The following is an 18,016-nucleotide window of genomic DNA, read 5'->3' on the forward strand; positions in this document are numbered from 1 at the left end:
ATACAGTTGACTGACGTATTATCTATAAACAACATTGATCCGTTAATACTGCCAACAGCGACGCATTTGTAGATCTTTTCACGAACCAACTGAAGTCCGATTCTGACACGTTTCTCTGGTCAGCTTGCCAGGCATACACTGCTGCAATCAGAAGCGGTTGTAAAATTCCCTACTCACGTTCAATTTTTGATACACTGTAGTTGGAAGAATACTGCTGTTCTGAAGACAACACAGTCCCGTGCTATACATTCTACAGACGTAACGTTCTACAGTGGCTTGTGCGCGGAAGTCGTTGAAATTAATAGAGGCAGAATCGATAACGTCTGATAAATACGAGCTTTGTCGCGGACCGTGAATGCATCGTCAAAAGTTAAAGTTGAATCTGTCAACAAACTCGACCAAAAGTAGCCCCTCGTCGTCGAGCCCTCGTCGCGGGCCTTCACGTTACCAGTTTAAAATGTGACACGACCGTTCCGTGGAGGAATAGGAAGAGTTCCGAGGCTTTGGTTTTAGTCGCGCTACACGTTATATCATGTCTGCGCTGGAGAAGCCCTGGTCCGACCTGACCGTGTTGGACGTTTACGACATCGCCGCGGCCCTTGCGCAGGAGTTCGAACGGACCATCGAGCGCTTCGGCTGCGAGACTCTGGCCGGCGTGGTCCCCAAGGTGGTTCGAGTCCTGGAGCTCCTGGAGACGCTGGTGGGCCGCCGCGTAGACGCCGCCGCCGGCGGGCAGGAGGCCGACGAGCTGCGGCGGGAGCTGCTCCGACTGCGGCAGGAGCGCAGCGACCGGACAGCGCAGGAGAAGAAGCACCACCAGGTCAGCGCTCGGACGAAAGGAAGGACGATCGACCTCCGCATACTCGCGATTCATCATCCGCTGATCCGTATATAAACCGATTTTTAAACGCCCCATCACGATCTATTGTGGTTCTTTTTGTTCTTGTCAGGCTTTGGAGCAAGTGGAAGACGTGTGGAGAGCCGAGGTTGAGGATTTGCTCTCGCAGATGGCTCAGCTACAGGTGGAGAACAAAAAGTTGCTGTCCAGCCGAGCCTTGAGTAGAGCCCCCGTCGAAGATCAGGACTCGTTCCAGCAAGATGAGGGTGGGTGTTGCTGTTAGTGTCACTATACATTCAGTCACGTGGGAACGCACAATTTCTGTTTGCTCGTTGATGGCAAAACGTAAGCGGCCAAATGTGGCAGACGCAAGCTAGCACAGGAGGTTATTTTTGAAGACGCTGTTGTCATGTTGACAACAGCTATATTTACCGAAGCGTGCAAACAGTGCAAAGCTAAATTGCCTCCTGTCCTATGGGTAAATATAATGCATCCTCACAGGAATGGTGGAGAAGGAAAAGCAAGTGATGACAAGACTCAACAGGTTGGTCGAGAAGCAGAGGCACGAAATTCAGGCCAAAGACCATGAGCTGACGCTAAAAAATGATGACATCGAGGCGGTAAGTGTCTTCGCAGACCCACAAAAAAACTCTCAAGAACACTTGCCTGAGATGACAGTCAGCCGTTTTGATGTGAAGTGGACATTTTAGGGGGTCCTCTTTTTTTTTCCTTTTTTAAATCAGCTTTGGCAAATGAAATTTGGGAAGGCATGTCTATGACTAGACTGACAAAAAAAGTCTCACAATGAATAGTAATTTTACGGTCCGATTTATTATGTTGAGGGGTTCTTTGATTTAATTGGGGGGAGTGATTCAGTCCCCAAACCCAGTTTTACTTGGCAACGTCAAATTTGGTAGACACGTCCATCGCGAAAAAGCCCACAAAAAAGTCCCAAGACCCCATGCCTGAAATGACACAAAAAGCTGACCATTTTCATTTGAATTGGTCATTCGTTTAGATCCACTGCAGTTTCTTCAGCCTCCTTGCGACAGTTTGTTGTCCATTCAGCTCCAGATGCAGCAGCATCGTCTGATCCGCATCAATCAGGACCTCCGTCACAAGCTTGGGACGATGGAGCTGCACAGCAAGGCGGCCATGCGGCAGCGGGCCGAGCTGGAGGCGGCAGCGCAGGCCCGTCGGCGCGAAATGGACGACCTGCGGCAGGAGTTGAGACAGTTGAGGAAGGAGCGGCAGGAGTGGGAACTGGAGAGGGAGGTGGCCAAGATGGAGGAGAGCTTTCTATCGCTGCCCAAGGCGTCTCCACAGGTGAGAGAAAAAGTTTCCCGGTAAACCACGTTAACATTCCACATTGGTTCATCTCTTTAAAATGTAGCCACTGAGAACAATAGTGGGCTAACTCCATTTTTGTCAGGTTTAAGTTGTGTGCAGAAAAGAATAGTGGCAAGGCAATAAGATCAAGACTGCGCTTACTCAATAATTTTAGCTTGCGCGCCAGTGCCACCGCATGCTCGTCCGAGTGAATGATGTCTATCATATTTCATGAAATACTGCTCGCGTTGACAGGCCTTTGGACTTTGATCACTAATCTTTTAGTAGCAGCTATTGGAAAGCAGACTTAAAATTTAAATCACTCTCCTGCAAAATAAGCAAAATTGAGTTCATCCGGTGTAGTTCTTGGTGGCTTGATTCGAACTATTGTAGCTACCGTATTTGGCGTTTGTTTGAGAAGTCGGTGTTTTTCGGATTCTACTGTCCGCTGCGATATGCGCCACAACAGCAAACCAAGACGCCAAGCATACAATGTTTTTTTTTTCTGACTCTGTTTGCATTTTTCATTTCATCTTTTGTCTAATGGATTCATTTCCTTGTATTTGTCATCAAATATTTTGTCTAATACTTTTCTATTTTCTCATCATCTCTTATGCTATTATTTGAGTAGTATTTTCAAAGACTTGACTTTTTTTTTCATATTCCTGCCGATTTTTCAATTTTCATTTTCATCTAATATTTTTTCTGAGTCTTATGCTTAAGCTGTGGTTAGAGTGTGCAAGTGTCCCTCTAGTTTTGACGTTTTCCCTCCGTGTCCCACGTTGAGGCCTCCGACTGTGTCATGGCGGACTCGGTATGGGTCGAGTGCGGAGGAGATCCCGACTACTCGGAGAACATTCCGAACCTCCTCAGCAGCTCAGCACACGGAGACGGAAACACAAGTCAGCAAGACGCAGACAAGTCTGTCTTCTTACCGGTAAGACAGACACCATCATAACTAACAAAGACAACAATAATAATTATCATTCTTTTTTTTTTTGTAACACTGGTATACACAGTATTTCATGTGTGTTGTTTCATCCGCAGGAGAAAGTGCCTGAGAAGGAGGAGGAAGAGTCAGAAGCTCCTCACTTCACTCTGCAGGAGCTCCGTGACGTCCTGCAGGAGCGAAACCAACTCAAGGCTCAAGTGTTCCTCCTGGAGGAAGAGCTGGCCTATTACAAAAGGTCTTTTTTTAAAAAATAATCAAGGCAAAAATCCATTTGAAACAAACCACATTGAGTTACACCTCAGATGAAAGGTATTGATGAGGACTTTCCATATCTGTTTGTATTTTATCAATAAACTCAATGTGGTGAGTCAGTGGCCATAATCAACACTCATGAATTTGGTGGACATATCAAAGGTAGATACCTGCCAAACTGATACATTTTTGTTGATGATTCATCACTTTCCAAAAGAAATCATATCAGCTTTGCTGGTAATGACGCCGCAAAATCCATTTGTAACAATTAGCTTGGAGTCAGACTTCAAATCAAAGGTTTTGTAGAGTAAGAGCTTCCAATATACTGTCGGTCATTGTTTGTTGTCGATATGAGCTCATATGTTGATGTATTGACCAAAAACATGTTGTTGTTTTTTTTAATTGAAAATGACAAATTAACCTCAGAAATCAACCAAAATTACCCAGAATTATTATCCGATCATTTCCAAACTTGGTGGACATCGAGTAGGCCGATAACTTCTCATCTGATTAGATAACAGATGGATTAGGTAGAGATTAGTCTTCATCTTCAGAGGTAGCTCACCATTTCAGGGGAAGCCAAAAATCCTTTTGCATCAAACTACTTTTGAGTTTTCACCACTGAGATTATTTTGTCAACATGACGAGAAGACTGAAAATGTTCGTTTGCTCTGTTGTCTGTCTCCAGTGAGGACTTGGAGGAGGATGTCAGCTCCTTCCTTGGTGCTTCATCTTCATCTACGTCGCCGTCGCTCCCCTCCACAGATCAGCCCGAATCTGGAATACGCAGCCTGTGAGTGTAACACGTTAACGTATCTCCGCAGAAAAAAAAAAAGCATTTGTGCATCGGAAGACGACCCCCCCCCCCCCCCTGCTTTTCCTTTCCAGGATCTTCACCGCCATCATGCCCATGGTTGCCGCCGGTTTAATCGCTGACGACCCGACGTTGTTGCCAATCAGACGCCTCGTTTCCTCTGTATGACTTTTTAAATTACGCTGCTCACAAACAGTTCAAGGGTGTTAGGCTTAATCCGATACTTTTGAGCCTTGTATTTGATTTGGATTTGCAATTACCTGCCAACACGTGGGAAGATGCCAACAGATGTACAGGCAATTCTTAAATTTTTAGTACTTAATTTATTGAAGAGACAACACTACTTATGTTTTACTTGTTACAAATATATTTAAATGTGAGCCACTGAGAAGTAGAATGGGCCAACTCGATTTTTGTCATTTTATGGCTACAATCAAATCTGGGGAATTTATATCTATCTCTTCCGGGTCCCTTTTTTTTTGGGGGGGGGCATATTTTTTTTTCTCTTTTCGTGTATTCCACACATCTGTCAAATTGATCAATAATTCAGCAAAGATAATAAATAATGTACTGGTTACTAAGGTGCAAATGTAGTGGCACACAAGCAAAAGCACTACTTACTACTACGTCTTTTACTAGTCTCTGCAGTGTTGCACTGATGAATCCGGGAAAGTGCCAAGTGCAATTATGGACTCTTGCCAATATGGGAACAAATATAGCGTTAGCCCATTCTAGCTCTCAGTGGCTCATTTAAAGAACAGCAACTAAAATTATATATGACAACGTTAATGAGCATCAATGGTGTAAGATGTGCTAGCCACGCTCAAGTCAAGCCAATTTGACACATTTGTCAACGAGATGCAGTCAACCAAATCCGCTATACAAATTTCAGGTGCTTTAATGTTGTAATAAAGCTTTAATTTTTCATTTGTTGTCTATTTTCGTGTTTGAACAGTAACAGGGATAAGTTAAATGCTAATTTCACTTTCTATATTTTTTCCCTACATTAAAAAAAAAAAAATTAAAACATGATAGTAAGATGCATGATTATCCAAAGATGTTGGAATCGAGTGTTCATTTATATCGTAAAAATGTAATTGTTCATCCATTCATGATCCAGGCAGCTTACACTTTTTTAAAATAACGTTTTTCGTTTAGAAGTCACACTCAATTGAAGTAGTTTCACTGTAGTTTTTACTTTTGTCACTTTGCAAATTCATTTACTATACATTTGTCAGTGGGTAACTTCAAGAGTAGTTAAGATCAATTTCATGTAGAATAGCTTGTAACTTCGCTGGCTACATTTTCCAAGTAGCTTGCCCAACACTGGCAGCAGCCCTTTCACGCACTTTTCATAGCAATTCTGTTGTTCACAAAATTTACTGCTCGGCGCAAGTGAACTCAGCATTTTGGCGTGTTTGGAGTCGCTGGTTGCCTTGGTGATTGGAGAAGGAAGATGGAAGAGCTCAGACAGACCGGGCGCGTCATCTGCTTGACGTTCCAGCATTCGGCATGCTATTGGTTACCCATTTTGCTTCTAGCGGACTTCTACGCCTTTAGCATTGACGCTTTAGTCAGCGCACACTCCAAAGTGGGTTTACAATTCAAAGCAGTACCAATTCATTTCCAAACTGGACCTCTTTATGTGGCGAAACAGTACGAAAAGCGACTGTTTAGCCACTATTACCAACGGTAAACTTCAAATTTAGTTCGCTAGAGAGGGGAGGAATGGAGAGGAATCCTCTCAACTACGCTCGTTACTCTTTGTGCTCTCTCACCTGTAGCTAAGATACGAGCCCTCCTCTGCCGCCAGGGTAGCCCTCGCCATTGGCGGACGCGTCATGGGGGAAGTGCTGCTCCTCTGGAAGAAGTCACCCGCTAGTGCCATAAACACCGTAGGGGAGCGACGAAGATAACGATCGGCCACTTCTAGTTCGCCCCCTTCTGAGCATGGACTACCACGAGGAGTCGTCGCCCGCATTGGCGTTCGAAAAGGACGCCTTCGAGCTGACTGTGGAGGACGTGTACGACATCTCGTACGTTGTCGGACGAGACTTGTTGAGGATCAGCCGTACAGGCGAAGAGGTGTCCGACCTCCAATTTCGCATAGTCCGCGTGCTGGAGATGTTCGAGACGATGGTCAACAAGTACAACTTGTCCCTGGACGAGCTGAAAATGGAGCGGGACAACCTCAAGAGCGAATTGGACCGCGTCGTCACGGAAAGCTCCACCGGCCAAGGAACGGTGAGACAGTCACCCGTGGAAAATAAATAATAGGAGTACAATTTAAGATGTATTTTTTTCCAAAGTTAATTGGAGTGGAGTTGACTGCCTAAATATGAGGATACGTTGTTGACTTCGATCAGCATCTTGATCTATAGTGCTCAAACCCAGAATACAGGAGAGTCGTGACAGTTGCAGTGTAACGGAGGGCACTGGACTTCACTTTCAATCGACAGCAGGGGGCGGTACAAGAGAAAATGGCTGTGCCCTGACATTGATGAAAATCGATGGATGAATTTGCTTGATTCTCATTCCGTGAGTGAAATAAGAATACAGTGTTTAGACTAGTGGGGGGAACGTAGAATGTATTATTGTGAAGATTTGGGGGGGGTCTTTGAGTCCCCCTTTAAGGGCTGTGGCCTAGGAAGTGACGTGTGGCGCTTGAGTTGCATTGGTTAGTCTTCGTGTGAGCATGAGGGGGTGAGTTGTGGCCTACAGTTTCTCATGAGTGTTCCCTTAATATTTGTGTGTTTGACTTTATTTCACAGACAGTGAAAGGCTAAGAGCGAATCAGCGATTAAGGCTCTCCTTGCCCACATGCTAGGACATTAGAGTACAGCATATTTAAATTGAGCTACTCATGGATTCACCTAAGTTGTTTGTTTGTTTTTCCCACCTATCATCTGATTAAAAAAACGATCCCATTTGTGAGTTGAGTAGCTTCATGACGTTAATGTTGTTGTCAATGAAGCAAGCGGTGGGAGCCAATCAGATGGTTGTGGACCTGAGCGATCCCAACAGGCCTCGCTTCACCATGCAGGAGCTCAAGGAAGTCCTACAGGAGAGGAACCAGCTGAAGGCCCAGCTCATGGTGGCCCAAGAGGAGCTACAGCTCTACAAGAGGTAAACGTCATTGCGCATCGAGAATTTTATCATACCGCACGTGTTGTAAAGCGGCCTGCAATGCTTTTTATTGTTCATCCTCACGTGTTGAAGTGTCCTCTCGTAACAGTTTGGCGTGGAAATGGCTCACGTGGGATTCATTTGTGTTTGTGCAGTGGGATTCTTCCAAGGGGCCAATCGGCCATGGTGGAAGTGGACCTGGACGCGCCAGCCCAGAACGGAGCGGCCGGGATCAGCGATGCAAAAGAGGAGAAGACCACCATTGGAAAACTGTGAGTGCTTAACCTGTGAAAAAAAACACCACCTGCATTCTTTGGACTAAAACAGTTAATGAAGTTGGAACAACTTGCGGTAAAGCCAATTTTCACATGAGCAAAACTTACAATATTTTGTTGGATTGCCCAGCTTTCATACTTTCTACTTCACCAGAAGTACAGACACTTGTGTGAAAAATTAAGAAGCAACCATTTTGATTGGCCAATATTGGCTCTTAAGTTTTTCTTTCTTTTTTTGACCTGTTGTTGTTTGCCCTGGGAAATCAATTTAGGAATATTACTGGGAATATTATTAGTTTGAAATTTGGGCATTTTTCACACCTGTCCCATAGATGCTCAGCGACTTTTTTTTCTTCACCTGTGAGGAGCATTTGAAGCAGTTGAAGCACCATTCATAAACAATAACATCATTGTAATAATGGGCTGAGTTATAGATTTTTAATTTTTTTGTATTTGATGCGCCACATGTGCAATTGCATCGCCTGGCAACCCGTTCAACTCACAATTTGCGCTCTCGTCTAAGTGTTCAGTTATGAGCAGGGTATTCTGATGAAATTGCTTATGTATCCGATCCATTAAAAAGTGCGTGCACTTTGCACGGAGAGAACTCACAAAGTCGATCGTTGAACATAGCCCACCGCTCACCACAATAATAAGTCAGTCGCATAGATGCCGGCTTCCCAAAAACGACGAGGCGTGAGGCAAACGCATGTGTTTGCCGTGAAGCGACAGCACATGACACCATGCGATGCATCAGGGTGCGCTCACTCATCCTGAGCCTAATCACATACTTGTGACCAATACGATGTTGACTCACTGGAGTTTCTCCGGTGCACTTTTCCCTCCAATGCCCGAATGCTTTCCCACACTAACTTGTTTTTTCCCCCGTCGTTAGGTTTTCATTTCGACGGAAGTAAGACAAGAAGACCCTGACGAGACTGGATGGTATGCAAGGTTTCCAGAACCACTTTTATATATTTTTATGTACTCTTGTAAAGTGAACACATTGCCTTTATTGTAAATGTACAACAAAGGTTTTAGTTCTTCTTGTGGGACAAATCATTAGGTACACCTACATCTTCTACAAGAGCTGATCAGTATTGCCTTGAGACGCAAGGGCCATGAACCTGAAATACGAGCGCTATATGATGGCACTGGACTTACTTGACGAGAAGGAGCACTTTGGCAAATGGTGAGCAATTCTTCAAAAAGGAAAAAAAAAAACAGGACTCAATTTGTTTTATGCCAGTCCCAGTTGAAGTTTACTGTCAGACTAAACATCAAACACAGAATTAGACGTGTATTAAAAACAAACACACAGCTTACTCTTTAGTTAGTTTCGGCTAGCTTTGCACCGCCTGCTAATACGTCATGGGACATGCGTATAACCGTTGTAAGCAACTGACCAGATATTCAATTTAACGGTACTCACCATCATATTATTCTTTATATGACAACTAAATTGGTTTCAGATGCTCACAAAAACACAGAAGTTAGTTTTATTGGGACACTGGTGAAAATGTACATTTACGTTCATTGATGACAAAATGGTCTCCAGTAAAGGAAAATACATTTCATTTCGACTGTATTTGTACATTAAATTCATTTAGACGACAAATTGTAATGTTTAAAAAGAAAAAACCACGCATATTAGGTTCATTGAAGACTGTTTACAAGAATGGACATTAGTTCAGTGGAGGATAATTTTTTTGGGGGAAAAAGTGCATATTAGGTGAATATGAATTAACATGCAGACAAAAAAAAAATTGTCTTTATGAGGTTTTCAAAAACACATGAAGCTCAAACCACACTGGCTTAAGTCTTCTGATGCACTTCTAAGGTGTACCCGGTGAAGCGTCCAATCCAGACAGTGCTTTTCACTGACGATCAAGTAATCTGAAAAGTATTTTGTAATTCGCACTTTTGTAAACCGAATTCCTTACAAGCTGGCGCTTCAATACCCTGGAATGTTTATCTTGACAGTTGAAAATTTGGATTATCCCCCCCAATGAGCTACAAAGTAAACATTCATCTCATGACACTTTGATGCATTCATTCCTGAAATTCATGTCAGCTCATCGTGTCTTATCGGGCGCAGCGCGGCTCATAATTTACACGGCTGGAAAATGTCACAACAGTAGACAATGTGTAACATTCGATCCAAGATTAAAATATTCTACAGTAGGAAAAATGTACAAGGAGAATGATTAAAATTGCAAAAAAAAATGCAAGTTAGTTTAAAATCATTTTTTGTACGTCCTTTAAAAAATTTGTCAGGACTAGTCAGTCATCCATAGCATCTTTAGACACTGAAGCTTCACAATTTTTTTTTTTTGCGAGGGATGGTTGGACTTGTTTTCTTAGTTTTAATGCTTGAGCCAAGGGTGAGCCGAGATGGCCTCCTTGCTGCGGTCGCCGTAGTCGTAGAGCAGCTCCTCGTCGGTCTCGATGTCCCTGGACGCCACCAGGATGAGGTGAGGCGAGCCGTCAACGGCATGCAGCTTGGTCTGGCAGTTGCCAGCCTTGCTGTGGTTGATGAGGCGGCCCAGGCGGCTTGTCTCGCGCGTGGCGTCCACGCTGCAGATCGGTCGTCACAAACAGGTTTAACTGGTTCCCACATTGCTTGAAGAATCACATGTTCTGAGTGAGCGCTATCATTTGGGGGGGGACCTGCATGTTCATTGGTTTAAGACCGCACAAACAAATGAAGGTAGCCGTACAAGGGAGAGCAGACCCACCAGTAGGTCTTGGCCCGGTACTGAAAGTAGTACATGTAGCAGCCCATCTGGGGGTCTTGGGCGTAGCGGGCCTCTCGCCGCTTGGCCTCGGCCAGCTCCAGCAAGTCCCCGTGGTACTCCACCACAAAGTCGCCCTTCTTGAAGAGTCGCTCGGCGAACACGCCGCGGCCTTTGCCTTCGATCACCCTCACCTGTGGACAAAAACAGGAATTTTTTTTTTAAACTTGACTCAGTAATTGGCATTAAAAAAAATCACCAACCAATTGAACTAGTTTTTGCACTTGTGAGTCACTGTTATTCACGCGTTTAAAACCGTTTAGTTTTCCGTTGTTAACAGTGGTGAGCTCTACACTTGTTTCACTCTCAACAGGAGGGCCATTGTTTAACCTCGGAACACGTTTTCTCCCATGAGAATGTTTTTTTTTTATTTCTAAATCCGAACAAATTCCATTTCCACTGATTAAATTAGATTACTAAATAAAAGGCGACCAATTGTGAATACCGTACTGCAACTAAAACTATTGGGAAATGATTTTTTTTTTCTTGGTCATACACTTAGGAATGTATGAAAGATAACACCGCGGATACATTGGCTTGAGAATACTAAAATAGGCATACGTTGCACCGCAGTCATTACCTGCATTCCTTCTTCGATGCCGTTCTTGATCAGGTCATCCAAGTGTTTGTGCTCTTCATTCTGAAAACAAATCATTCGAACAAATAGTTTAGTGTCTCTCATCTGTAATGTGCTCTTCTTTTTTTTTTAATAGCACAATATGATTGGCTGTTTGCAGAGATCACTAAATGAGCCACTCTTTGAAAATAACAGAGGCCAGCAGCCCCCCCTCCCACCCCTTCTTGGTTAAGCAGAGAGGGGAGGGGTGAGCAGAGGACACAGGAAAGGAAGGCGGGGAGGTAGGGAATAAGACAAATGAAAGAATTATCGGTTCTTGGGTCCATGCCAGGCAGCATTTGGGACTAATGAAAGATATGCGGAATAATCAACAGCGAGAAGAGGCAGAAAAGGTCCCAAAGTTGAATGACTATGACTAGCAATTGATGTCAAACTAACCTTCAACTCTGCTTGAGTTTTCCTGTTACTCCTCCTGATTGGGAAGAAGTCTGTGACCTTCCTGTTTTGCGAAGCGTTACTCTCCGCCCTATAGGGAAAGATAATATGATTCCAAGACGTGTTGCTTCTTGCTAGTGGTGGAATTATTGCTTCTCAACGCACTTTTTCCCTTTGCGAGGATTCAGACTTCGAGATTTGGGTGTCGGAAGTTTGCGCTCGTCCGCCTGGGCCACGTTTGCATGCGGCGTCACTTCCTTTTGCCGCGGTTGATTGGCGACCTTGGTTACACGCAGCTCAGGCTGCGTATCATTTGAGGCATCTACAATGACAGCAGTTAACATTTAGCCCTCTGTTGTGCTGCCACACGCAATGCTAACGCAGCTACTTCCTCACCTTTGTTCGCTTTGGCTACGCAACTGACGTCCGTGTCATTTCCGTCTTGAATGAGCATGCTGGAAGTGTCGCTTAGAGGCGATATGGCCTTTTTCGGACAAGGTGGACTCAGGAGAACGTTCTGATGTGCTTTTCTCGTGCAATCTGGCTGCAAAGGTGGTTAATGATTACTTGCAAATACTGTACACGAAGGGACAAAAAAAATGTTAGACCACAGATACCAAAATCGTGTACCTTTGAGAGCCGCTTATGGAAAAATGGCAGTATGCAAGGGACACTTTGAATTTTGTTGACTTTAATGCATTACACATGCTCAAAACAAATGTATATTTTGAGCCTTTTTTTTTTTTTTTTTTAGCTCAAGCCAAAACTAATTATGGGGAGCTTCGGCCACAGTGAAAGTGGAAAAAAGCAACAATTAAGATACTGTAATGCCTTTTCCAAATAGCCAAGGAGAGCCGCAGTTGGCGATACAATTTCGTCTCTTTATTCAGTAGAACAGTCAAACATAATACAAAATAAGAGCACTCGCAAGGAGCAGATGCTCACACAGAACTAACCACATCAAGTTGGAGTCGGGGGTACTGACAGCATTCGTTAGGCCACGCCCATTAAAGGCACACAACATGGATTCTACAGTTTATGTTGAGGGGCGTATTTTGGCTTAGTTCTACTTAATCTAATTGTTTTCGGTATCCCCATTCGATTACATTCGGGAACCTGTAAAAAAAAAAGGCCGCTGAGGCGGGACTACTTTGTGCCGCGTAGCCATCAAACAAACCTCTTTGCTAGCCACGGGACGGTTTTCTTTCGTCTCTTCCGAGGTGAATTTGCCGACAAAAACGTTTTCCAGCTTTTTGTCCGTTCTTTGCACTTGTTTCTTCCCTGCAAACATACAATCCATTAGTTTTTTTACGCATTCAACCCGTGTAGTGGCTGCTTTTTGGTGTACAATATCTAACGCCCACACAAACCAAACAAAAAGAATTTTTTTGGTTACCTTTTGCCATGTCAATTTTGCGACTACATGTCCGACATGATGGATGGTGAATTAAATATATTCCTCCGGGTTTAACTTGTTCATTGTTGCGGCGACCGTCGAAACAAGCATATAAATCACCCGTGTTTTTGTGCGTGCAGCGAAAACGTGTTGGAATTTAAAAACCCACGGGCCTCTCTAATTGGTTAACTTGCTTCACATAGGCGGGGTCATCTGCGTCTATACTGCTCTCTCATTGGCTGCATTTCCAGCTTCTTGTCAAATAGTAAGAACGCTAACTTGGAACTTTGGTCTATATTAAAATTTTACTAGACGATAGTAAACAGTAGTTGGTATAATCAAGGCAATTATCAGTTGATAATCAATCTAACCAAAAATTAGAAAGTTCACTGCAAAATATTGTACATATAAAATAGCAGCGCTGTGATGCAAATGTTTTTTGTTTGATTCAGTTCTTTAATCTGGAAAAAATATGAAATAAACACAGAAAAGAAAAAAAATCAGGACAGTGTTTTCATAAAAATTGTCTCATTTTTGCATTCTTGTGAAGGCAAAAAAAAGATCCCTAATGCTTCAAGTGTCCCAGTTGATTTCAAACAGTGTCCTTCCCGGGAGTGGTCTGGGCTTGGAGGCCTTCTTTGAACAGTCTCTTCCTCTCCAGATTCTCTTTGACTCTCCTGCGTTTGTCTTGCTTCTTGACCTCAGCCTCTTTCTTTCTTACCAGGATGTCGCTGTACTCTCCTTTGTAGAAAACATCCAGTTTTTGCTGCATTATTTCCCGCGCTCGCTTTCGATTGATGTCCACTGATCTAGTTTGATGACACTGAAAAGGGCAAATAATGACGTCAACAGATACTTTTTTTTTCCCAAAACACAGCATATGTGGAATTCAGGAATTTAAGACACTAACGGGCTAGTATTTGAACAAATGTGTACGTGTGTGTGCGTTCTTCAATCATCAAAATAAAAATACAAAAAGAAACAGGAAGGGAAAGAACACTAATGACTCAAGAGTTCAATAGCAACAATTAACCTTGACGACAATCCCAGAGGGGATGTGTTTCAGAACCACGCAGTTGCTGGTCTTGTTGGTGGCCTGCCCCCCGGGTCCGGAGCCCCTTACGAACTGCTCCTCCAGTTCGTCTTCCTCCAGGTGGACCAGGTCGACCAGGTCCTTCTTTCCGGCGACCGCGACCCGCGTAGGTGCACCGGGGGGCGACTTCACCACCGAGGAGACCCCGAGGGAGCTGTTCCGTGGCACTCCACTCGCTAGGCCGTTGTAAATGGAGCGAACGAACAGGGAAAGCCTCGACATACTTTCAAGGACGTCCAAAGAAATTAAATGTCGACAAATGAGCTATGACATGTTATTTACGTGTCTTTTACATTGTGTTTACATTTGACTACGGTCCGTCAAATCTTCTTCTCCGCTTAAAAAAAATTACTCCACCGGCTGCTCTTCCTCGCGGGCAAAACACATTTTGTAAACTCCGTCGCTCTCTAGCGGACAAGTATTAAACTGCACTTTCTGCTGTGTGAATTTAACAGTAGTGTATGTTTTTTCACGTGAAACTTGTCAGAGATTCAAATGTAATACCGTTTAAAAACAGAAATGTTAATAAGTCAAATTTAGAAAAGCTAAATGCAATCAAAATTTATTCAAAAACAATGGTTTATTTTTTCAGCTCATCATATTTTGTTATTTTAAAATAACTTTGTTGTTTTATGATTTATTTTTATTTATATATATCACTTTCAGCAACAGTTTTTTGGGTGCTATATTTCAATATTTTTCAATTTAAAAAAACACCGTGGTTGTACAGTAATATAATATAATAATAATAATAGATTTTATTTAAAAGCGCCTTTCAAGACACCCAAGAACACTTTACAATAACAAAAAACACAAAACAATACGGGTTGAGCAGCGGCAGCCAAAACGCGCCAGCGTTCACTCAACCCAAAAGTCAGAAACAAGGGAGGGACAGGGGGAGAAAAAAAAACCCACGCTCGAACTACCCTCATTTGAGGATAATTTGAGTGAGGCAAAAAACTCCTGCACAAGCATACGACAGTTACAACAGGTCACAAGACATAAACAATGAAGACGGTGAAACAAGGGAATGTATGAGGGAGGGGGTGATACCGTGTTTCCTGTCGTCTCCACTGGTAGACTAAAAATAGTCCATCAGGAAACCCCATGTCAGCCTCAGAAAATAGCAATCTCTCCATGACGTATTTAACCCATTATTTAGTTTGCACACGTAAGGTCCATTCGAAACTTGATCGCTTGTGTCAACAGTGAAAACCTACAACCTCAACCAACAAGAACGAAATGATTCATGTTTTGTACTTTGGGACTAGTACTTTACTACAGTGTGTGATGATTGTAAATGTTCATAAATTTGATGTTTTGCAAAAAAATGAAGAGTCTACAGTTTTTATAGCTTGTTGATTTTTGTAACAGATGCATCTTACAAAAATCTGAAAATCAGTCAAAAATGTGTAAAAAAAAAATTAAACTGCAATGTCAATTAAAAATATTAAAACCAAGTATAATTTAACTTTGAAAATGTCCTTCGTTTGTCTCAACTTTTTTAAATCTTGCACTTGACAAATATTAGTAATAATACAAAAACCCCTCCTCGAAAAATTAATAAAAAACTGCACTAACAGCTAAGCATTTTCAAAACCAAAAACCAAAAATAGCTATTCCTTTTAAAAGCGTCCAACTCGATGAGCAACGATAAGGTGGTGTAATTTGCATTTGACCAGCAGGAAGCGCTATTCTGCTTGCTTAAAACGAGACTTAAATTAGTACAGTATACATCCATCCATCCATCCATTTTCCGAACCGCTTGATCCTCACTAGGGTCGCGGGGGGTGCTGGAGCCTATCCCAGCCATCTCCGGGCAGTAGGCGGGGGACACCCTGAATCAGTTGCCAGCCAATCGCAGGGCACACAGAGACGAACAACCATCCACGCCCACACTCACACCTAGGGACAATTTAGAGCGTCCAATCAGCCTGACATGCATGTTTTTGGAATGTGGGAGGAAACCGGAGCACCCGGAGAAAACCCACGCAGGCCCGGGGAGAACATGCAAACTCCACACAGGGAGGCCGGAGCTGGAATCGAACCCGGTACCTCTGCACTGTGAAGCCGACGTGCTAACGACTGGACTACCGGGCCGCCGTACAGTATACAGTACATGTATATTAAGGAAAACCTTTATTAGTCTCGCAATGGAGAAATTCCCGATTCACAGCAGCAAAGTTATGAAAGGAAGAAGTAGAACAACAAAATATAGGAGCTGCTGAAAAGGCAGCCACTCACGCGGTGCCATTTTGAAGTCAAAATAACAAAAATGACACAACACAACACATAGGACACAGACAGTCGTGCAATCTCATATACTAACAGGACGTTTTTTCATCCTTCAATACTCCTTCCCTAATTCCTTCATTTTGCTTTCATTATATTCTTCCATCCTTTCATTCCATTTCGTATACAGTCCCTCATCCTTCTTTCAAGGCATCATATTAATTCCCCTTCTTAATTTTCTTCTTCCCTCCCTTCTTTCAACATCCCAACTTTAAAAGTCCTTTGTGGCCTCCATAATCCATCCCATTTGTCCTTCCTTCCTTCCTTCCTTCCAATGTTCCTTTCCTTCCCTCCTTCCCCGCCCTTCTTTCCTTTCTTCTTTTCATACAGCCATGGTTCCTTCCCTACTGCCTTCGTGTTTTCCCCTTCTATCCTTATTTATTTTCCTGAATGCCTCCGTCTATCCTTCAACATATCTCCTTTACTTCCTTAATTTCATTTTCCTCCCTTCATATAACCACTCTGGCTTCTGCTCATTCCGCCTACCTTGCTTTCTCACTCTTCCACCGTCTATTCCTTCCTTAATTCCTTTGTTTTTCGTTCCTTAATTCTTACTTTCCTCATCTTCCTTCCTTCCTTCGGGCTTCCATCTGTCCTTCCCTTTGTATCCTGCATTTCCCCCCCTTATTTCCATCTCCGGGCCTTCCTTGTTTCTTTCCTTCCCTTCTTTCAAACCAACCATGCTTCCTTCCATCCATATCCTATCTTCCTTCTTTCCTCCCCCATTTCCTACTTGTCCCACCCTGAATACCGTACCGTAGTTGCAATGCTTTTATTTCGAAAGGCTAACCGGATCTCCAGCGGTGTATCATGTGACTCGTGCGTCTTAGTGTGTCTCGGTGTGACGGGCTGCTCAGGGACTGTGAAGTCTCGTTGCGCTTCAGACTTGCTGAGTGACAACTTGACGATGCCGCTGCTGGCGTCTGTTCTTCGTCCTCGTTGTTTCCCCCGCCGGTTGGCCTGAGCTGCTCACACCGGGATACGCGTCGCAGCCCCTGGTCCGCCGAGTCCCGCCAAACGGGCAGATTTAAGGGCGTTTTTGTGGACGTCGCCGGTGAGCTAACTTTGGCCTTTTTTAGTGGCGGGGTGTCGTGCAGCTGCTCCCGTTGCCAAATATGCGGGCCTGAGTGGCAACAAACCTCGCTGGGGTGGACCGCGCTTACGGCGTAAACACACGCCGAGGATGTGCTGATAACGACGGCATGATGTTTGGTGGTCGCGTCATCTGTGGTCTGCGTCGTTGTCAAGGAAATCGGGACTTTTTTTTTTGGCGGGGGTACACTCGTTTCGATCTCATGGACCTCACCGGGTGGGCGGCTGCCGCTGAGTCCCGCTGACTCCGGATAGGACTCAACCCGTCGCCCGCTCTACCAGGTGGATGATCTGGGCTTCCTCCTTCCCAATGCCGAGGTACATCGCAGGTATGTGATGAGAATTTTTGACATGGCCGCCATGTTGCTAGGTAACTAAGTGCTCCGTGGGTTTACTCTCGTTCACCCCCGCCTTTTTAAAATACATTAATTCTAACGTTGATAACTTTTGTACCTGCTTCCTTCCGCCATATTCACACTCATGCTGTGTCAGCGAGTTGTCCTCAACCAGAAAACAGGAAGTGCTCATGCAGTCAATCATTCGCAGCCTTAACTGATTACCTCAGCCGGTCCACGCTTCATGGGGCACCGAAATGACATTTCATTTCATTTGGTACGTCGCCCTCTCTGTCTGTCGATAATTGTGATTATTGATCTTTGGTTTATTTCCCATTGCCAACCTGACGCGTCTTTTCCCATGTATAGATTTGTATTTAATAAGAAGCGAGCACATTCAGCTACAGCAGTGAAC

At 43.8% G+C, this 18,016-nt stretch overlaps 5 protein-coding genes across 14 annotated transcripts in view; 3 read left to right on the forward strand and 2 right to left on the reverse strand.

Moving 5' to 3' along the window:
* Positions 1-273: 273 nt before the first annotated feature.
* Positions 274-5,112, forward strand: LOC147205405 (RILP-like protein 1). The gene is made up of 8 exons (XM_086110601.1): positions 274-820; positions 951-1,104; positions 1,340-1,458; positions 1,907-2,164; positions 2,955-3,104; positions 3,215-3,354; positions 4,060-4,164; positions 4,260-5,112. Exons 1-8 carry the CDS (start codon positions 533-535, stop codon positions 4,351-4,353), a joined length of 1,308 nt encoding a protein of 435 aa, XP_085966727.1. The 5' UTR covers positions 274-532; the 3' UTR covers positions 4,354-5,112.
* An 877-nt stretch (positions 5,113-5,989) lies between these two features.
* Positions 5,990-14,334, forward strand: rilpl2 (Rab interacting lysosomal protein-like 2). Of its 2 annotated transcripts, XM_086110607.1 has the most exons (5): positions 5,990-6,429; positions 7,160-7,311; positions 7,467-7,583; positions 8,482-8,531; positions 13,840-14,334. In XM_086110607.1, exons 1-4 carry the CDS (start codon positions 6,136-6,138, stop codon positions 8,501-8,503), a joined length of 585 nt encoding a protein of 194 aa, XP_085966733.1. In that variant the 5' UTR covers positions 5,990-6,135; the 3' UTR covers positions 8,504-8,531; positions 13,840-14,334. The 2 variants fall into 2 exon arrangements, with proteins under 2 accessions (XP_085966733.1, XP_085966732.1); XM_086110606.1 differs by having other exon boundaries at positions 8,482-14,334.
* On the reverse strand, positions 9,068-12,920 carry kmt5ab (lysine methyltransferase 5Ab). Of its 3 annotated transcripts, XM_086110603.1 has the most exons (8): positions 12,790-12,920; positions 12,571-12,674; positions 11,790-11,937; positions 11,559-11,715; positions 11,397-11,484; positions 10,962-11,021; positions 10,325-10,515; positions 9,068-10,163 (listed from the first exon to the last, which is right to left on the reverse strand). In XM_086110603.1, the coding sequence occupies exons 1-8, from the start codon at positions 12,797-12,799 to the stop codon at positions 9,953-9,955; spliced, it is 969 nt and encodes a 322-aa protein (XP_085966729.1). In that variant the 5' UTR covers positions 12,800-12,920; the 3' UTR covers positions 9,068-9,952. The 3 variants fall into 3 exon arrangements, with proteins under 3 accessions (XP_085966729.1, XP_085966728.1, XP_085966730.1); XM_086110602.1 differs by lacking the exon at positions 12,790-12,920 and having other exon boundaries at positions 12,571-12,693; XM_086110604.1 differs by lacking the exon at positions 12,790-12,920 and having other exon boundaries at positions 10,071-10,208; positions 12,571-12,693.
* Positions 13,225-14,104, reverse strand: mtrfr (mitochondrial translation release factor in rescue). The gene is made up of 2 exons (XM_086110608.1): positions 13,823-14,104; positions 13,225-13,612 (listed from the first exon to the last, which is right to left on the reverse strand). Exons 1-2 carry the CDS (start codon positions 14,102-14,104, stop codon positions 13,382-13,384), a joined length of 513 nt encoding a protein of 170 aa, XP_085966734.1. The 3' UTR covers positions 13,225-13,381.
* A 2,658-nt stretch (positions 14,335-16,992) lies between the features above and the next one.
* LOC147205409 (membrane-associated phosphatidylinositol transfer protein 2-like) overlaps positions 16,993-18,016 on the forward strand; it is a 46,136-nt gene continuing 45,112 nt past the window's right edge. For all 7 annotated transcript variants that reach the window (XM_086110592.1, XM_086110591.1, XM_086110598.1 and 4 more), the window contains exon 1: positions 16,993-17,595. The gene's annotated coding sequence lies outside the window, so the exon portion shown is untranslated. The remainder of the gene's footprint in view (positions 17,596-18,016) is intronic.

This window comes from Hippocampus guttulatus, chromosome 5 (assembly GCF_054856545.1).
Source record: "Hippocampus guttulatus isolate MCC_2025c chromosome 5, RoL_Hgut_1.0, whole genome shotgun sequence".
Taxonomy (NCBI): domain Eukaryota; kingdom Metazoa; phylum Chordata; class Actinopteri; order Syngnathiformes; family Syngnathidae; genus Hippocampus; species Hippocampus guttulatus.

Excerpts from the sequence above, each read along its gene's own strand:
- kmt5ab (XM_086110602.1), bottom strand. The coding sequence starts at position 12,693 with ATGGATTGTATGTTTGCAGGGAAGAAACAAGTGCAAAGAACGGACAAA. Across the intron at positions 11,938-12,570 it reads GTCCCGTGGCTAGCAAAGAG|CCAGATTGCACGAGAAAAGC; the intron begins GTTTGTTTGATG and ends CCACCTTTGCAG. Across the intron at positions 11,485-11,558 it reads AATCCTCGCAAAGGGAAAAA|GGCGGAGAGTAACGCTTCGC; the intron begins GTGCGTTGAGAA and ends CTTTCCCTATAG.
- rilpl2 (XM_086110606.1), top strand. The coding sequence starts at position 6,136 with ATGGACTACCACGAGGAGTCGTCGCCCGCATTGGCGTTCGAAAAGGAC. Across the intron at positions 6,430-7,159 it reads GCTCCACCGGCCAAGGAACG|CAAGCGGTGGGAGCCAATCA; the intron begins GTGAGACAGTCA and ends TTGTCAATGAAG. Across the intron at positions 7,312-7,466 it reads GAGCTACAGCTCTACAAGAG|TGGGATTCTTCCAAGGGGCC; the intron begins GTAAACGTCATT and ends GTGTTTGTGCAG.
- LOC147205405 (XM_086110601.1), top strand. The coding sequence starts at position 533 with ATGTCTGCGCTGGAGAAGCCCTGGTCCGACCTGACCGTGTTGGACGTT. Across the intron at positions 821-950 it reads AGGAGAAGAAGCACCACCAG|GCTTTGGAGCAAGTGGAAGA; the intron begins GTCAGCGCTCGG and ends TGTTCTTGTCAG. Across the intron at positions 3,355-4,059 it reads GAGCTGGCCTATTACAAAAG|TGAGGACTTGGAGGAGGATG; the intron begins GTCTTTTTTTAA and ends GTCTGTCTCCAG.
- mtrfr (XM_086110608.1), bottom strand. The coding sequence starts at position 14,104 with ATGTCGAGGCTTTCCCTGTTCGTTCGCTCCATTTACAACGGCCTAGCG. Across the intron at positions 13,613-13,822 it reads CCTCTGGGATTGTCGTCAAG|TGTCATCAAACTAGATCAGT; the intron begins GTTAATTGTTGC and ends TGCCCTTTTCAG.